We start from the raw sequence: 15,907 nt of genomic DNA, 5'->3' as shown, positions 1-15,907 counted from the left end.
TGGGAGAAATTTATGGCAGAATGGAATACTAAAAATGGAGGTACCGTCATCCAGTATAACTTGGATCTAAACAATCCTACTCAGTCCTATCACAATATTGTTTGCAATTTTTATTTTTAAAATAAGCTACCCGATGAGTACCAGGACTATTAGCTTTATCTAAATTAAGAATTCCACATTCATGAGAATTCGGGTAAGATATTTCGCATAAAAATTCTTCTGAAATGTTTAATATATGGTAAAGCACAGCGCACGAGTTGGCTTAACGCACCCTTCGGTGTAACGCTGCGCATAATGATGATGATTATTATTGTTAGAGGACTCTGGCAGTTTATAGGATTAGAGAAATATTCAGCTTCCCATGATAATCCTTCGATAATCTATAGAAAAAACTTTCAGGTGAAGTTAATTTTTAGAAGTCATTGAAGAAATGCTAGAGAAATTGGGGAGACTTCAATTATCGTTTACTGTAATGGTGACACTGGACAATGGCTGAAGGTTGTTTCTGATATCCCTCGCTTCTGTGCTAGCATCTTCTAAGCGGAAGTACATATATGTATATCATATTATGGGGTTGCCCTGCAGAGAATTGAGAAACAACTACCAAGAATAAAAAACGTATAAGTACTCTTGGTGGGTGGCGAATTGTCATTTGTTACTTTTATTTTTAAACAAAATAAACTTTTTGAATGCAAAATAAAAAGTCTGATGCTTTTGGCTACATTTTGTGAAAAAACCCCACCATCAAGTGGATAAGTAGGTTCTTGAAAAGATAGTTAGTGCCATGCGAGGTACTTTCTCATGCAGGGCATGTCTTGAGTATTACTTACTTACAGCACCGCAGGCGAAGCTGTAACTTCTAGAGGCCGCGTCATATTTAGGTGGCGAATAGCGAATGCTTATATCTCCCAACGCGACCAAACACGCTCGAAAAAGGAAAACTTCGTTAAAAAAGACATTCAAAACATGAGAGTGTGTTTTATTATATTAAGTTTGGCGGATTCAATTCTGCATAGTTTGGTGTTTAACATCCAACAGGTTACTATGCCACAATAACGCGGGTTACAAGAGACAGCTGAAGCTCTTCGCTTACGATGGATGCAGCAGCTAGTAACAGTACTCTTACCGCTAGCATTGCCAAAGGCGAATTCCAGAATAAATAGGGAATGCAAGCCAATGTTGAACTCGATTCCGAATCGTCTGTATTCCTAGTTACAATAACACATATAACTTCCGCATTGGCTGGAGCTGCGTTGGAAACGTGCGTATTTTGTTCGGTAATCGTATTACCAGCCACTTCGGCTACCTTGATTGGCCACCTTAGAGCTGGAATTAGACCCTATTTTTCTGAATTACCGTTGAATATGGTGCTAAGTGAATAATCCAAAACTAATACAGACCTTCGGTAGAGGTCCAAGAACGCTTCCTTGCGGAACTCTAGCAGTTATTTGATGAATATCTGAACATTGATTGTCATATTTAATATTGAAACTTCGGTAAGTTAGGTAGCTTTTTATGATAAGATAGTAGTCAAAAGGTATCATTACTTTTATTTTGTGGAGTAAGCCTTTGTGCCACACTTTGTATAACGCTTTAGCTACGTCCAAGAATACTGCCGCACAATAACGATTGTTTTCAAGGTCTGATTGGATTTTATTTGTAATATGGATCTATGGATCTGTTGGATAGTCGAATGTTTTTTCTAAATCCAAATTGATGATCCGGTATTATACGTTTTTTCCAGAAATTGGCTCAGTCGATCATGCAGTAATTTTTCAGCAATTTTAGATATTGTCGGTAGTAAGCTTATTGGTCTATAAGATGATACGGTAGTTGGAGCTTTACCCGGTTTTGGCAATGCAATAATCTCTGCCACTTTCCAGAGTTTCGGAAAATATTGCAAGCGAAACATTGCATTAAAAACGTTTCGCAAAAATATATATGCCTTGGTTGGTAGCTCCGCTAATGTTTTTCCTGTTATCGAGTCATATTCGGATGCTTTTTATGTTTTATTCCTTTTTTGAGGCAAGCTATTATTTCGTGAGTATTCGTCGTTTTTATTTGTGTAAAATCACAATGGTAGTTGTTTTGGTTGTCAATTTTCTTTTCTTCGTCATTCGATATAACCTTTCCAAAGTATTTTGCTAAAGTTTTCGCTTTTTCCTCTTTTGTTACGGCCCATGAATTGTCATCTTGCTTTAGTGGTGGTTGATGTTTTATTTGGGTTTTTAATGTTTTAGTACATTTCCAAAGAGACTAGCTTGTATCTTTATTGGGGGTCAGGTTCTTCAAAGAGTTTTCGATTTTTTTGTTATTTCTTTTGTTTAAAGTATCCTTAAGAATTTTTGTCGCTAAGTTTAGTTTTCTTTTGTCGTCAGGTGATCTAGTTTTTTGCCAGCTTTTTCTAAACTTTCGTTTTTCAATAATTTGCTTCTTCATAGAAATGTCAGTTGCTGCTGAATTTGTTCTATTTGCTTGATGCAATCCTTTGATATTTAAATTTTTTTAATAATTATTCTGCTCCCTTACAAGTATACTCAATTAAGGGGGTTTTTATATTATTGTATTATTTTGAACTATCATTGCTACATGACCGTCTCCTTTCGCTCTTCAATCGTAACTCATCTTGCTCAACACCCTCCGGCTTTGAGACTCGATGTCTCTCGAGGCCCAACAGGTTCTTTTGTTAGTAGACAAAATCTCTGAACAGGGTGGCTAATAAATAGTTTTGTGACCAGTCGAAAAGGTTACATTGCGGACTAACCGCCTGTGTCTGAATGCAATGCCATCACTTGTCTGGTTTTCCATAAAGTCGGTGAAGTGACTTCATTATTAATGACTAACAAGTAACCCACGTTCATATTTTGAATGGCCTCTCGCCATAAATCGCGATTAATCATTACTCGCTGGCGTTCATTGTTCATTTCCGTTTGCCACCTTTCATGTAGCCTGTTTGGCGGTTGCGGTCACATAGCTTCCGGGAGCCGAATAAATTCGGGACTAATTATTATTATTTTTTAATTGTATCACATGTCAACATACATAGATATGTATGTATGTAGTAAATAGTCTGCAAGAATTTTTAGTTCATATACTTAAATAAATAAATAAACTATTAAAGTTTTTTATAAGAGATGAACAGAAAAAGTTGTTGAAAGCATTCAAAACTCGGTCAGAAGTAACTAAAACTAGATCCAAAATAGTTTTTAACTTTTTCTATTGAAAACTTGAAATTATTTAAAAAATATATTATTTAATGAACCGAAAAGCCTTTATTTCCACGAACGGCTTGAAAGAAAGTATTTTATGAAATGCTAAAATACAATAGTATGAAATTTTCCTAAAACCTAATCCAGCAACAACAAAAACTTGTCCCAGCAATAGCCATAAATTAATCACATTTACGTCAACATGGCTATTATCTAAAGACCGCTTCATTAAATCACAGTTGGCAGGCTTTGTGCTAGGTTTGTTTGCTTTTGTTTATACGCTTTTGTCTACATGCACACATACACACACACACACACTTTATATGTATTAAACGTTTCCAGCCCACTTAGTAAAATATCTTACACTTCCTTAAGTTTGTTGTCATTCTACACTTTCCGGTTATTACTCTTGTCCCTGTTGTTATTGCTGTTGTTGTTTCAGTTGTTTTTGTATGTACTCTTGCTGCTGTTATTGTTGCCGTCGTTAACGTCATCAGTGCAACGAAAATCTCATTCTAGACATTTTAATTGTCATGAATTTGTGAATAACTACCCCCGACAACTGCACAAACAGCAGCAACAACAACAACAACAACAACAACAATAATAATTGTTAAGTAGCCTAAGCTTTGCCCTAACGATTTGCTAATTGCGTCCGTGTCATTAAGCCACTTAAAATTAAGCAAACAAACAAGCAAATTTATTGCAAGCAAGTGTCGCATTTTCTACCGACAATTTGATGAAATGCCAACAACAAAAACAACAAAGAGGCAAACATAATGCTGCTGAGCAAAAAAAATTTAAGAAAAATAAATACCGGGAATTGTTTGACAAGCAGGAACAGAAGCAGCAGCAGCAGCAGCGCAGAACAAAGTGAAGTTGAAGTTGAAGGAAGTAAACAGCAGATAAACAAAACAGCAGCCAGCGTGAGAAGGGGAGGAGAGCGAGATGCAGGCGGATAGAAAACAACCCTCTTGCAGCGGAGCAAACATTTACATATATCCACACATACATACAGAGGCTACAAGGGCTAAATGGGCGCGTTCAAGTGCGTGCACGAGTATTTTGTGTACAAACAACGAACGGATCATTGCCTCAGTCGACGCAGGCTGGCTTCGCAACAAATCTGCGACAATCAATGTCACCCCTCTGATCCGTGCAATGCAAACATACCAGCCACTTTGCGTGTGTGTGCGTGTGTTTGTTGTGCTGCTCCGGCGCTCAGTGCCACCACCAGTCGACGCTGGTGCGCAGAATAGCAGGGGCCGCGGGTGTAAATGGGAGTGTAATTGCTATGTGGCAATGGTTAAATTAGCAATTGATTATGAAGGATGCGAGTGTCCAGCTAAAGAAAACAAAACAAACACACCGGCGCAGTACCCACTCGAAAGGCAAACAAGTAGCAAACAAAATAAAAATAAACGGAAAACTAGACTAATATGGCGCAATTAAGGTGAATTCAATTTTGCAATGAAAAGAAAGAAAAGAAAGGAAGCAAAAAGCGTACTAAAAAAAGTACTAAAAATTCTACCTCCATACAAACGCCAAAGTTACCGAGAAAAAGTACGCACGATAACTCCAACAAAGTGTTGAGATTGCACAGAAAGTTCGCCCATCGCTTCAGCTTATGCCACAAGAAATGGCCTCCCTTTGTAGTCGTACCGGAGTTTCAATGCGGAAACGTGTTTCGGAACGTTTACCACCGTTACTAAAGAATTTTCGTCATTTACCAAAGCATGATTTCCTGCTGCCTTCATGCTGACCCGCTTTTGCCTAGCTGCCCTGACACCCCGCTGCCCATCTCGTTTACAAATACAAGCACTCCCATAATTTCAATGTCTCTCGCGCTGATGTTATGCCGGAAACTGCATGCGCTGCGGAAACATTAAGCGCAAACTTTTGTCTGCTTGTGGATCGGAACGCCATACGGTGCCTTTGCCACGTTTGATTCCACATTAGTCGTTAATGACTTGGAATTGCGTGCACGTGACACGCATTTGAACGATATTTACCGCCTTCGTTGATGTAGGGATAAATATAGACAAAATATAATTTCGTTTTCGGACATCTCTGCACAAAAATAATAAGAAAAGTTGTGGAAGTGAGAGATTATTTAGTTTTGACGCAAAGGGAGTGATCTCGTTGAGGAGGAGGTGAGGGGAGAAAAATTTGTGGTGGCAATATAACATTATATATACAATATATAGTATGTGACCTCGGTCGAAGGTGGATCAATAAGTCCTTGAAATTCCATATTTTGCTAGTCAAGTGGCATCTTTTGGGAACACGTAAGCTGCCTGATGCGCCATATAAAAAGAAATAATTGGCGCTTACCCCCTTTTTGCGACATGCGTCTTGATGTCGTTCCACAAATGGAGGGGCCTACAGTTTTAACCCTGCGTTGGACACGTTTTTTAAAACCTTCGGCTGGGCACCCAGGTTTCATTTTTTTTCGTCCGGTTGGAGGATCCTTTTCAAAAGGTTATATACATATATATATCGAAAGAAAATTTAATTTTAGGAAGCTAACTGGAAGCTCAAGTCGTTAGCTACAATAGAAATATGTTAAATTCACCTCCAAAGTCGAAAAAGTCTGGCCAGAAAAGGCTGGAGGTTTGCCTATGCCTGCCGAAGGGCGAACGTTTTTCGACAAATTTTCATCAATTTCCAATTTTTCGACGTTATTATTACTTCCTCTTTTGACGATGAAGCACCTCACTTAGCTACTGGAAAACGCTGGCCCAACGTGTTCTTTGCAGAATGAATTTCGAGAAGTACATCCAAAAATGATTGTGGATAACGCAAGATTGTCATGTGGCATAAAAAGCGTGACAGGAAAAAGCGCTGAACAAGTCGAATCATATCGGCCCATTAGCCTATTGGGTAGTGCATCTAAAGTAATGTAATCCGTTTTCCTCAAAATAATGATATTGGCTATAATTGAAGACGGAAATTTTATCCCAAATCACCAATTCGGTTTCAGGCAAAAAATACAGTATCATTGAACAAGTCCATAGACTTATAAACAGCATACACAAAGAATTTCAACAAAAAAATATTTCACAGCCGTCTTTGTCGATATATCTCAAGCCTTTGACCGCGTTTGGCATGCGTACTCTATAAAATAAAATGCACTTTACCAATAAATTATTACATATTGATTAAGTCCTAACTCGAAAGTCCTGCCTGAAAGATGGCAAAAGGTCATTGATCAAAATGGGCAATACATTACAAAATTAAGTTAATTAGTGTCATGAAAAAATTGTCTTTGATTTTCTAAAAAAAAAACCGCAACTACTTAGTTGCCAACCCAATAAATACTAATGCATCGCAAATTTTTAATAAAAAATTATATTAAATATAAATATAAAATTTTAAAACGTAATTTGATGAAGTATTTAAATATCATTGGAAGCAATATTTTATTCACTCACCTATCACTGCCGAAATTTCCAAAAATGTGGCTACTAAATGTTGTTGGTGTGCTATGCAGCGCCGATGTGGGAGTAGTGCCGGACGAAGTGCGCGAAGTCAAGGAAATCGGACCGCCAACTTCGATCGGCGAGTCGGTATGGCGCGAATTCGAAGTTGGACTATTGGGGCAATGTTGTGGTGTGGCGCGCGCACTAGGCGAAGGCGAGCCAGCGCTAATCGAACCAACGGACTGCGAAGCCGATTGAGTGGTAAGTTGCGTGGATGAAAGCGGGCGTTCGTTATCCGAGTCCAATGCATGCGGGCTGGCCGACAGCGGACCAGGACTGTGGGAGCGGCGCAGAGAAGGTTCATCATCGTCAATTTCTCCCGTAATATCCGGCGAAGATTCGCGGCTGTCATGAAGCTGGACGATGAACAAGAAAATGTTATTGTACAAAATTTGAAGTTAAAACATTTGAAGATAAAAAATTTCAAGTTAAAAAATTTCTATGACACATTTCGAAAGGAACACTAAAATTTGCTGCTCACTCACCTTGTCCAGCGAGCCGCTACTTTCGCCATTCTCGCGCTTGCGTTGCTCATCCTTAAGGCGTTCGGCCTTACGCCATTTTGCGCGCCGATTCTGAAACCAAACCTGCAATAACAAAAATGGCGTAAATTCCACTTGAGTGCATTGTGTGCGACGAGCATCGAAGGGATGTCCAAAGACAATTTACAATAATTTTATATATCACCATTATAACTGTGGCTTAGTTAGCCAGCGGGTGTAGATGCGAAAATTGAAATTGGAAAAGTTTTCTGCTTCAGAGGCGCGCACTCACACACTCCCACACAGACATACATATTAGACACACACACACACACACACACACAACGTAAGCGAAGAAGCCGAGCATACATACTTAATCGCATATCACACAAACAATAAACCCAATTTTCCACCTCAGAAACTTTATCAATTTATTTATTATATGCCCACATGCGCACGCATCCTGCAGGCTTGTTAGTTAACTCTGTGGAAGAATGTGGCTTCCGAGCACGAGTAGATGGCGGAGGAGGGCAGTCATATTTGGGTCTTCCGTACTTCATTTACTGTTAATGTTGTTGTTTATCCCACTGTTGCAATCAAAAATAAATTAATATCAACAATGCAAACAATGGAACAGTTCGTTTGGAGCATACGGAGCAACGGAAAATTGAAGGAGTGGCAGGAGTGGCAGGAGTGCAGTTGGGCATGGAGACAAGTTTGTACGAGGAATGTCCTTGTGTCGTTTACATGAAAACAATTCCATTAACTTAGCCAATCATTCCCATTGTTTAGACTTTGAATCGTGAGCCAAGCGGGAGATGCAAGTGGAAAGAAAGATTGCCGTGATGAGCAAACAAAATCTTATTTTCAATTTACTAACAGCGTAATAACGGTAACAAAATTTCTCTTTTGTTAAATAAAAGTTCTTCAATATAAATTAGAAAATATTAAAGAAGAGTTAGGGGCGTGGAAAGAAAAACTGCCGCTGCACGCCCCGCATCCAGATTGAGGTGATCGAATTGCTAGATATACTTAAGCTACGGACACTCTAAAGTAGTATTCTTAGAAACTTAGAGGTCATCCTCACGACCCTTTATCAATATACATCCTGGCTGGGCCCGATCGGTACTTTTCTCATAGATATTCCTTCAAGAGAGGAATGGGCGTTGTACAACATTTGGAGATAGAGCACTCCATTTGGTGAGGGAGTATTCTACGAGGAGCTCCAAATCAATTTCAAATTTAGGCTACCGGACCACTGTCATATTTTTCAAGCGAAGGTAGGCGCAGTTGAAGAAGCAGTAGATTAGTTGCTTACTTCTTTCACTAATTAAAGGGGGGATTGAAATTGAAAATTGAAATTTGAACAGTCGAGCCAAGAAGCCACGAGAGATTTGGTAACTCCTAAACCACTCAGGCTAAAAAGCCCATTGTATTTAAAGCTCTGGAAAGTGAAAGGGTAGATAGTTAAGGAGGAAAGGAGAGAAGTAGCAGAAGGAAACGGATAGTATAGAAGGAGGAGTTAATATCTATTCTGAGAGCCAGGCGACAATTAAGACACTGAGCGCGTTCGTTTGGTGCGTTCGAGTTTTGTCGTGGAATGCTTGATTTCTTTCTCGACTGCATTTAAATACTTCGATATTAGACTCATTAGGGTTCTTGGGCACAGTGATATAGCGGGAAACAACTGCATTGATGAGCTGGTTAGACACGGAACTCTTGAGATGGATTCGCCGCGAAATGAATGGATGGACGTTCGCTCGCGTCAACTCAGCGAGCGCTGGGTAAGTGCGCAAATGTACAAAGTCGCGAGATCCTCTAGCAGGGGGGGGAACTATAGGGAACTTCTAAAGCTAACAAAGATGCAGCTCTCAAATTTGGCGGGTGTCCTTACCGGGTATTATCCGCTACGTATCTGTACAGTGAGACTTGGGATTGCTTCAAGCCATTTTTGCAGAAACTGCATCTCTGCGTCTTGTCCCTCATCTGGGTACCTGGCCATAGCAATATAGAAGGAACTGACAAGAGAGGGGGCATCCTATATCGAATCCGAAGAGGTAGGAATAGGCTGTTCCTACGGAGTACGCAAAAGGGAGATCTTCTCACTATTCCAGAAGCAGTCCGTTGACAAATGGACTAACGCAAAACCTGCAAAATAACTAGATAAACGTGACCCAAGCTCAACAAATCTAGAGCTGACGAGTTGCCACGAAGAAAGCCACGAGCAGATACATTCAGAATTACTTCAACAATAACCAGAGGCCACTGACCTTTGGGAGATCATACCAGGAAGATGGGGTGACCGTATAAAGATAGATGCAGAAGCTGCAATCAAGAAGTTTCTAAGGAAACAGTCTTTCACTATCTGTGTGAGCCCCCAAGTCTGGGTGGTCAACGACATAGAATGTTGGGGGAATTCTCGATGGTCAACTTGAAAGAAATTGCAGAAAAAAATATTGACAAATTCATAGACAAATCAAAATGATTCGACTAATAAATACTAAAAGCAGTGGTTCTACAAGTGGCCTCTGGAGACAATCTCTCAAGGGACATGGTCGCATTTTTGGGCAGTTAATACCATATTTCTCCGAACTTCGGATGGTCTCTCTATTCGCAAGCTGGAGTTTGAAGGTCGTGCTAGGGCAATCTTTCCAAATAGGGTTGGAACGAGTGGTACTTCTGTCTTCACTGACGGCTCCAAGACGGAATCGGGAGTCGAAGCAAGGGTGTTCTTTAAATAAGCCAATTTATCTAGCGTCTTAAAATTGCCGAATACTACTAGTGTTTTTCAGGCAGAAGTCTTTGCAATCCTGGAGGCATGCAAAATGCTTAGAAAATGTGGGAGCCAGGGAGATATTAACATTTTTTTCCAATAGTCAAGCCGCGATTAAGACTCTGACGACGTCATGGTGCAGATCCATACTAGTAAATTCCTGTAAGGAGGATATCAAATCTCTTGCGTGTACAGCTAAGATTTCTCTGATGTGGTAGAGGGAAATGAAACTGCTAATGAGCTTGTAAAGAAAGGGACTGAATTGGTCCTCCTACTCAGTCATCGGTATCCCCCTAACTGTTGTTAAAGAGGAATTGCACAACTTATTTTTCAGCAAAGCGCAAAAAAGATGGAGCTGCATTTTTTCGTGAGGGAATTCGAAAATTCTATAGCACCAGTACAATAGAAGGAGGTCTCAGAAAGTTCTGGAGACTCTACGGAATTTAATTTCCAAACTCGTAGCTATGTATACCGGTTATTGGGCGATCGGTATACACGCGCAAAAGCTAAGTTTGCGATTTAACTCCCACTATTGAGTACTGTAAATGTCCGAGCTTCGCCGCTAGGTGATTAAGGTCAATGGGTGCTCCTTTCTTCGAGAGCTTGGGGCAGTGCACCAACCTAAGTCCCATCAGTCTGCTCCATTACATCAACAGCTCCGGCTGGTTGTAGATATCAGCCTGTTGGAGGTCTCAGAATGGTATCAAAACGTCGCTTTAGTTCTACTTGTAGAGGGCCAGAGTTGTACTTCAATCATTTCTCCTACCTACCTACAAGTGGGGTATCAAAATAGCATCTTTTGTGCTGATCGGATCTGGGCTGTGTCACTCAGACAACGGCTCACAACACCACCACAATCATAGAAATTGTTATCTACTTCAACTTGAACTCGCAAAAGCATCATTTGCTTTACACTCACTCTCACATCAGATAAACCCTTGTCAGTCTGCTTAGGTGCCTCCTTCAAATCTCATGCATGCATACCCACACTCGTGTGGAAGTTCTTACTCAAAGTTTAATGAAACAATCAGCTATTCATTTCAATAAAACAATCCAATTTATCTCCTATGTGTTTGTCCATATATGATTTTACGTATGTATGTATGTGCCAGCATTTGTTTGCTCACTCTCTTCCTACTCGTAACTTCCTTCCGCAATTGTTTTATTTCCGATTTTCGCTGATTCGTGGCAGTCTAATGGGATTTGTTAGAGACAATTGCATGCCCAGCACTCATTGTGAGTCACACACTCGAGTGTTAAGGCGGCAAGATACGCAAGCACGAAGCTAAGATGTTGAAGTTAGTGGATGACGCCAGCTTGACAGCCAGCAGCTACACGACAAGAGGAGCTGAACTCCTAGATAGCAGAAGTAAATAAGTAAGTAAGTAAGTTTTCTAATCAAAATTCAAATTAGATGCTTCACGAAATTTCTGCTTGACTTGGTAGCCGAAAATGGAAATTTAGTGAATGACGCCAACGCCAACTGCAGTAGACGATTGCCACCAAGGGCCGCATAAGGCAAAAGAGGCAATGGCATTGGCTACTGTGTGGCGACAGCGTACGCTGCCGGTTTATTGTGTAATCATACCAGCCGCACCCGCCCAATTTCAATTGCTACACGCCGCAAGGCATATGAGCAGACGACGTTGGATTGAGGTGCCCAGTGTTTCAAAGCGCATACTGAGTGTGGCCTCAGCTACTCCCTCGTGTGCTGGTAGGGATTTATGCTTGAGTGTGGGTGTGTGTGCGTATATGGGCGAGGGCTCTGTAGACAATGAAATGCTTGCTTGGTTTTCGGCAACAAAGCTAACTTTGGTGTATTTTAATGCCTTACGCCCTCTACACATTCCTTTGCTAATCCACCTACGGCCAACTGACACTGCTGATTTTCCATTTTATTTCCAATTTTTTTCTTCTTTTCTTCTTTCTTTATGGTTTAACTTTGTAAGCGGTAACACAATAAAGCCTGGCGTGCATTAGTCTGAATCATTTCGGATTGGCTTGATTGTGCACTCACCTCTCCGCCTCCTTTTCGCCATTGCATGGGGGTGTGTGTGTGGGGAGGGTTGTGCATTTGTGAGTGGTAAATTTGGTATTGATACAGATGCAAGTTTGTATCGCCCACGATATTCGCTTTGGTGCTTTTAGCTGCGCAGTCGCCGCTCTATCAATTTTGCGCTCTATTCTCTCTGCCAACCACCACTGCGGCAAACACATGCACACTTACAAGCACAACGTCTAGCACTCGCATCACATTCACTTATATTCGTGGCATTCCTTTTTGTTGCCACTTTTTATCCTTCCGGCCATCTATTTAGCTGGCTTCAGTGACGCCCACCACTTGCTTCATACAATATTTATTCTATAAGCACATTATAGCGTACTACAACAACAACATAAATGGCGCTTGTGCAAAAGTCCATAATGGTGGTTGTGGTGATTGCTGTAGTTATTATTTTTGCTCCTGCTGCTGTTGCTGTTGCCGTTGCTCGTAATGGCTCCCCGTTTTTTTCTCGTTAAAGCTACGCTTTTTTTATTCCATGGCACCACCTCCCAAGTGTCATCCCTTGGGGAGTCTTTTGTTAGCTGCTCTACCCCGTTTTAATTTTACTGAGCAATAGGAGTGTATTGGCCTTCCTTTTCCCCGCTCGCTCGTTGTTGGTAATTTGCGAAAAAGTTAAGTGAATTTCATTTTTCGATTAGAAGCAAAGTAAGTGAGTTAAAATAATTTGATATGAAAATTACCCGAATACCCGGCAGATTATTTTTGGTTAAATATTATGGCGAATGAAAAAATTATAGAAAATTATGAAAAAAATGGAAAAATTAGAAATTAAGAATTGAGTAAAATGAAAACTCTCCATATGCTATGAATTTTGGATTCCTCTAAATGTAGAGCCAACTACTGATACACTAGAATAGAATAAACTCTCTAAACGTGCCAGAGTTTTAAGGCGCATTTTATTAAAATATAGTATTATTGGACACTAAGGAAGGAGCCGAACTGGCTGGTGCGTGACCACCATTCCGAGTGTATAGGTTCGAATCTTCGGCGCGTGAAACACCAAAATGAAGAAAAAGTTGTGTCTAATAGCGGTCGCCCCTCGGCAGGCAATGGCAAACCTCCGAATGTATTTCTGCCCTAAAAGACTCCTCATAAAAAAACGTTCGTTCGGAGTCGGCTTAAAACTGTAGGTCCTTCCATTTGTCAAACAACATCGAGACGCACCCCACAAGTAGAAGGAGGAGCTCGGCCAAACACCTAACAGAAGTGCACGCATTAATTATGTTTTTCGTTTTTTTAAGAAGGAGCGAAGAATATTTTCCATACAAACTAGCAAAATCTCGAAACCGCAAGACGCTAGATATCACGTGCGCCAAATACAGTAAAGACGCGAAGCTGAAACAAGAAGCTGAAATAAGAACGTGGTGGCAGGAGTACTACAGCAAACTGGTATTGTCCTCTTTACCAGATGGAGGAAGTTTGACGGACTCGTTATGCCTAAGCTAAAAGAAGTCACAATCCAGCTATCCAAAGAAATCGAACATATTGGAGTAATCCTCGATAGTAAACTATTTTGGAAGCCACACATTGAAACAAACACATCCAAAGAACTGAGAGCCTTCTGGCAGTGCAAAGGTGTCTTTGGGAAAACGTGGGGTCTTTCTCCTAGCAAGATCCTATGGATCTACACAGCTATGATAAGACCTATTATCATCACCTATGTATCAGTGGTCTGGATGAGTAGACTCTCTCTTGTGGGAGTCAGAAGGACTTTATCGAGGCTACAGCGCACTGTGTCCATCTGTTGCACCGGTGCTTTTCCGACTACTTCATGTCTGGCATTAGATGCTCTGGCTAGTCAGCCACCACTTGATGTTTTAATTCTAGGAGACGCCTTGAAGGCCATCTGCAGGCTGAAACACAATGGGAATTGGTAACGCCCTTGTCCAGCATTGGAAAACAGCGAATACACGGAATTCGATCCAACGATTCTCTTCATGTGCTTTGACTCCATGCCATCAGGGGTGGTAGTTGAGAAGAGATACAGTGGGGTGCTGCCAGAGACTTAATTGTAGTTAAAATCTGAAAATGTGCGCGACAAACACTGTCTTCGCATTTTTCCGGACGTCTCCGGGACCGAGTACGATTCTGGCACTGGTGTCTACGTGGAATACAGCTGGACAAAACTACACTCTGCTCCTGGAATGTATGCAGCTATGTTTCAAGCGGGGGTGTATGCTGCTCAAGAAGCAATGAACTTTGTTGTGGAAAACAGGTGTTTACAGCGACAGCAAAGCTACGCTCATGGCTTTACACAGCCCTCAAGGGTGGTTAAGTCCTGTAAATCCAGGCTTAACTATGTTGGTAGACATAATAGCCTGATGCCAATATGGGTCCCGGGGCACGTGGGTTTCGCAGGTACCGAGATCTCTGACTCTTTAGGAAGGATGGGCTCTGAGGCCAACTTCTTTGGCCCGGAGTCTGTTCTGCCACTCCCTTCTGCACTTATCAAAGTCGGGGTTAGCAAACGGGTTACTTCAACCCACAAGCAAGCTCGGCAGGCTGAGAGAGGCTGCAGATGGACCAAATTGATGTTATCTATCATATCGGACCGACTGGCGCAGATCCTACTGTTATTAAGCAGGAGAGACTGTCAGCAGCTAGTTGGACTGATGACGGGCCACTTTTTAAGGGCGAAGTTCATGGAAAAGGTAGGCATCTCAGACAATGTACTCTGTCCAGCATGTGGAGAGGAGGATGAGACGGCGCACCACTTTCTGTACGTCTGCCCAGCCTTCGCTCGAATCAGGCTTGAGCTCTTTGTCACTGATATGTTAATAAGCGACCACCTTGGCTCCTTGGCACCCCACACAAGAGCTACTCAAATGTCTGCGGAGGTCGAATAGATTTTAAGAAAATTAAAAAGGGAAGCCGAGTGCAGGACAATGTTGTCTGAGTCCCGACAAAAACAAAAAAAAAAAAAAATAAATAAAAAGCTGCACTGTCTACTGTTGAATTCTCATGCAGTGAAACAGATCGTGCAAACCTTTAACGAAACAACAACTGACGCAGTTTATGCCGCGCTTGCCAGAATGAAAGAGTTCCTTTAAAAATCTTACGAAGATATTCTCTGGCTCACATCTCTCTTCAACAAAGTTACAGCGGAGGGTATTCCGCGCAATAGCCGTCTTATTTTTTTCTACAAAAGCATCGCCAGGTGCTCTTCAAACAACCGCGCAATAAAATTTATGTCACATTGTCTGAGGATACGGGATCAAATTCTCGACGCACGCATTAGAAGTATCGCTAAAATCACCAGCAACCACTACGGGTTCGTGAGTGGGAACTCGACTGTTGATGCTATCCACATTCTTCGTACGTTCATAGAAAACCACCGGCTAAATAAAGAAAATCTATTTGGAGTCTTTATTGGCCTCGAAAAGGCGTTCGACAGCGTGAGTATAGAACTAATTTGGATGGCATTAGAAAGCAGGAGTGGGGTTTGACAACTTTGTGAGCCGAAAATGTGCCCAACCTTGCTTTGAAGTATTCCCTCAACTATGTGTAGTCTCAGGAAGCTGCATCAATAATTTAGAAACAAAATATTACCATTTTACTGATTTTCGCAGCTTAGAGATGAAAATAAAGGGCCTTTCAAAAGACGCGCATAGATGTTGTTTTAAAAGAAAAAGTGTAAAAATTTAGATTCTTTCAGGTTTGACTATTTTTCTTCAAAATACGTCTCTTAAGAATTATATTAGTTTGGGAGGAAAAAAACATAAATTTTCTCGGTAGGTGGGCCATAGTGATCGATATCTCGTAAACTATCGATCATACAATTTAAAGTTTAAATTGATTTTCAAGGTGATATTTCACACTACGTTTCGTTTATGTTTGTTCCATTCAGTTATGAGTTACAGGGTGTTTACAATGGAAGTCAATAAAGAGGAAATTCG

The 15,907-nt window shown here is 41.0% G+C and overlaps 1 protein-coding gene across 1 annotated transcript in view; it reads right to left on the bottom strand.

Annotated features, from left to right (window-relative positions):
* LOC128864020 (homeobox protein aristaless) overlaps window positions 1–15,907 on the bottom strand; it is a 173,279-nt gene that overhangs the window by 32,649 nt on the left and 124,723 nt on the right. Inside the window, exons 5-6 of the mRNA XM_054103487.1 lie at window positions 7,177–7,278; window positions 6,644–7,047 (exon numbers count right to left, since the gene is read on the bottom strand). Of these exons, the coding sequence (XP_053959462.1) occupies window positions 6,644–7,047; window positions 7,177–7,278 (506 nt within the window). The remainder of the gene's footprint in view (window positions 1–6,643; window positions 7,048–7,176; window positions 7,279–15,907) is intronic.

This window comes from Anastrepha ludens, chromosome 5 (assembly GCF_028408465.1).
Source record: "Anastrepha ludens isolate Willacy chromosome 5, idAnaLude1.1, whole genome shotgun sequence".
NCBI lineage: Eukaryota > Metazoa > Arthropoda > Insecta > Diptera > Tephritidae > Anastrepha > Anastrepha ludens.
This window is presented reverse-complemented; position numbering and strand designations above follow the sequence as displayed.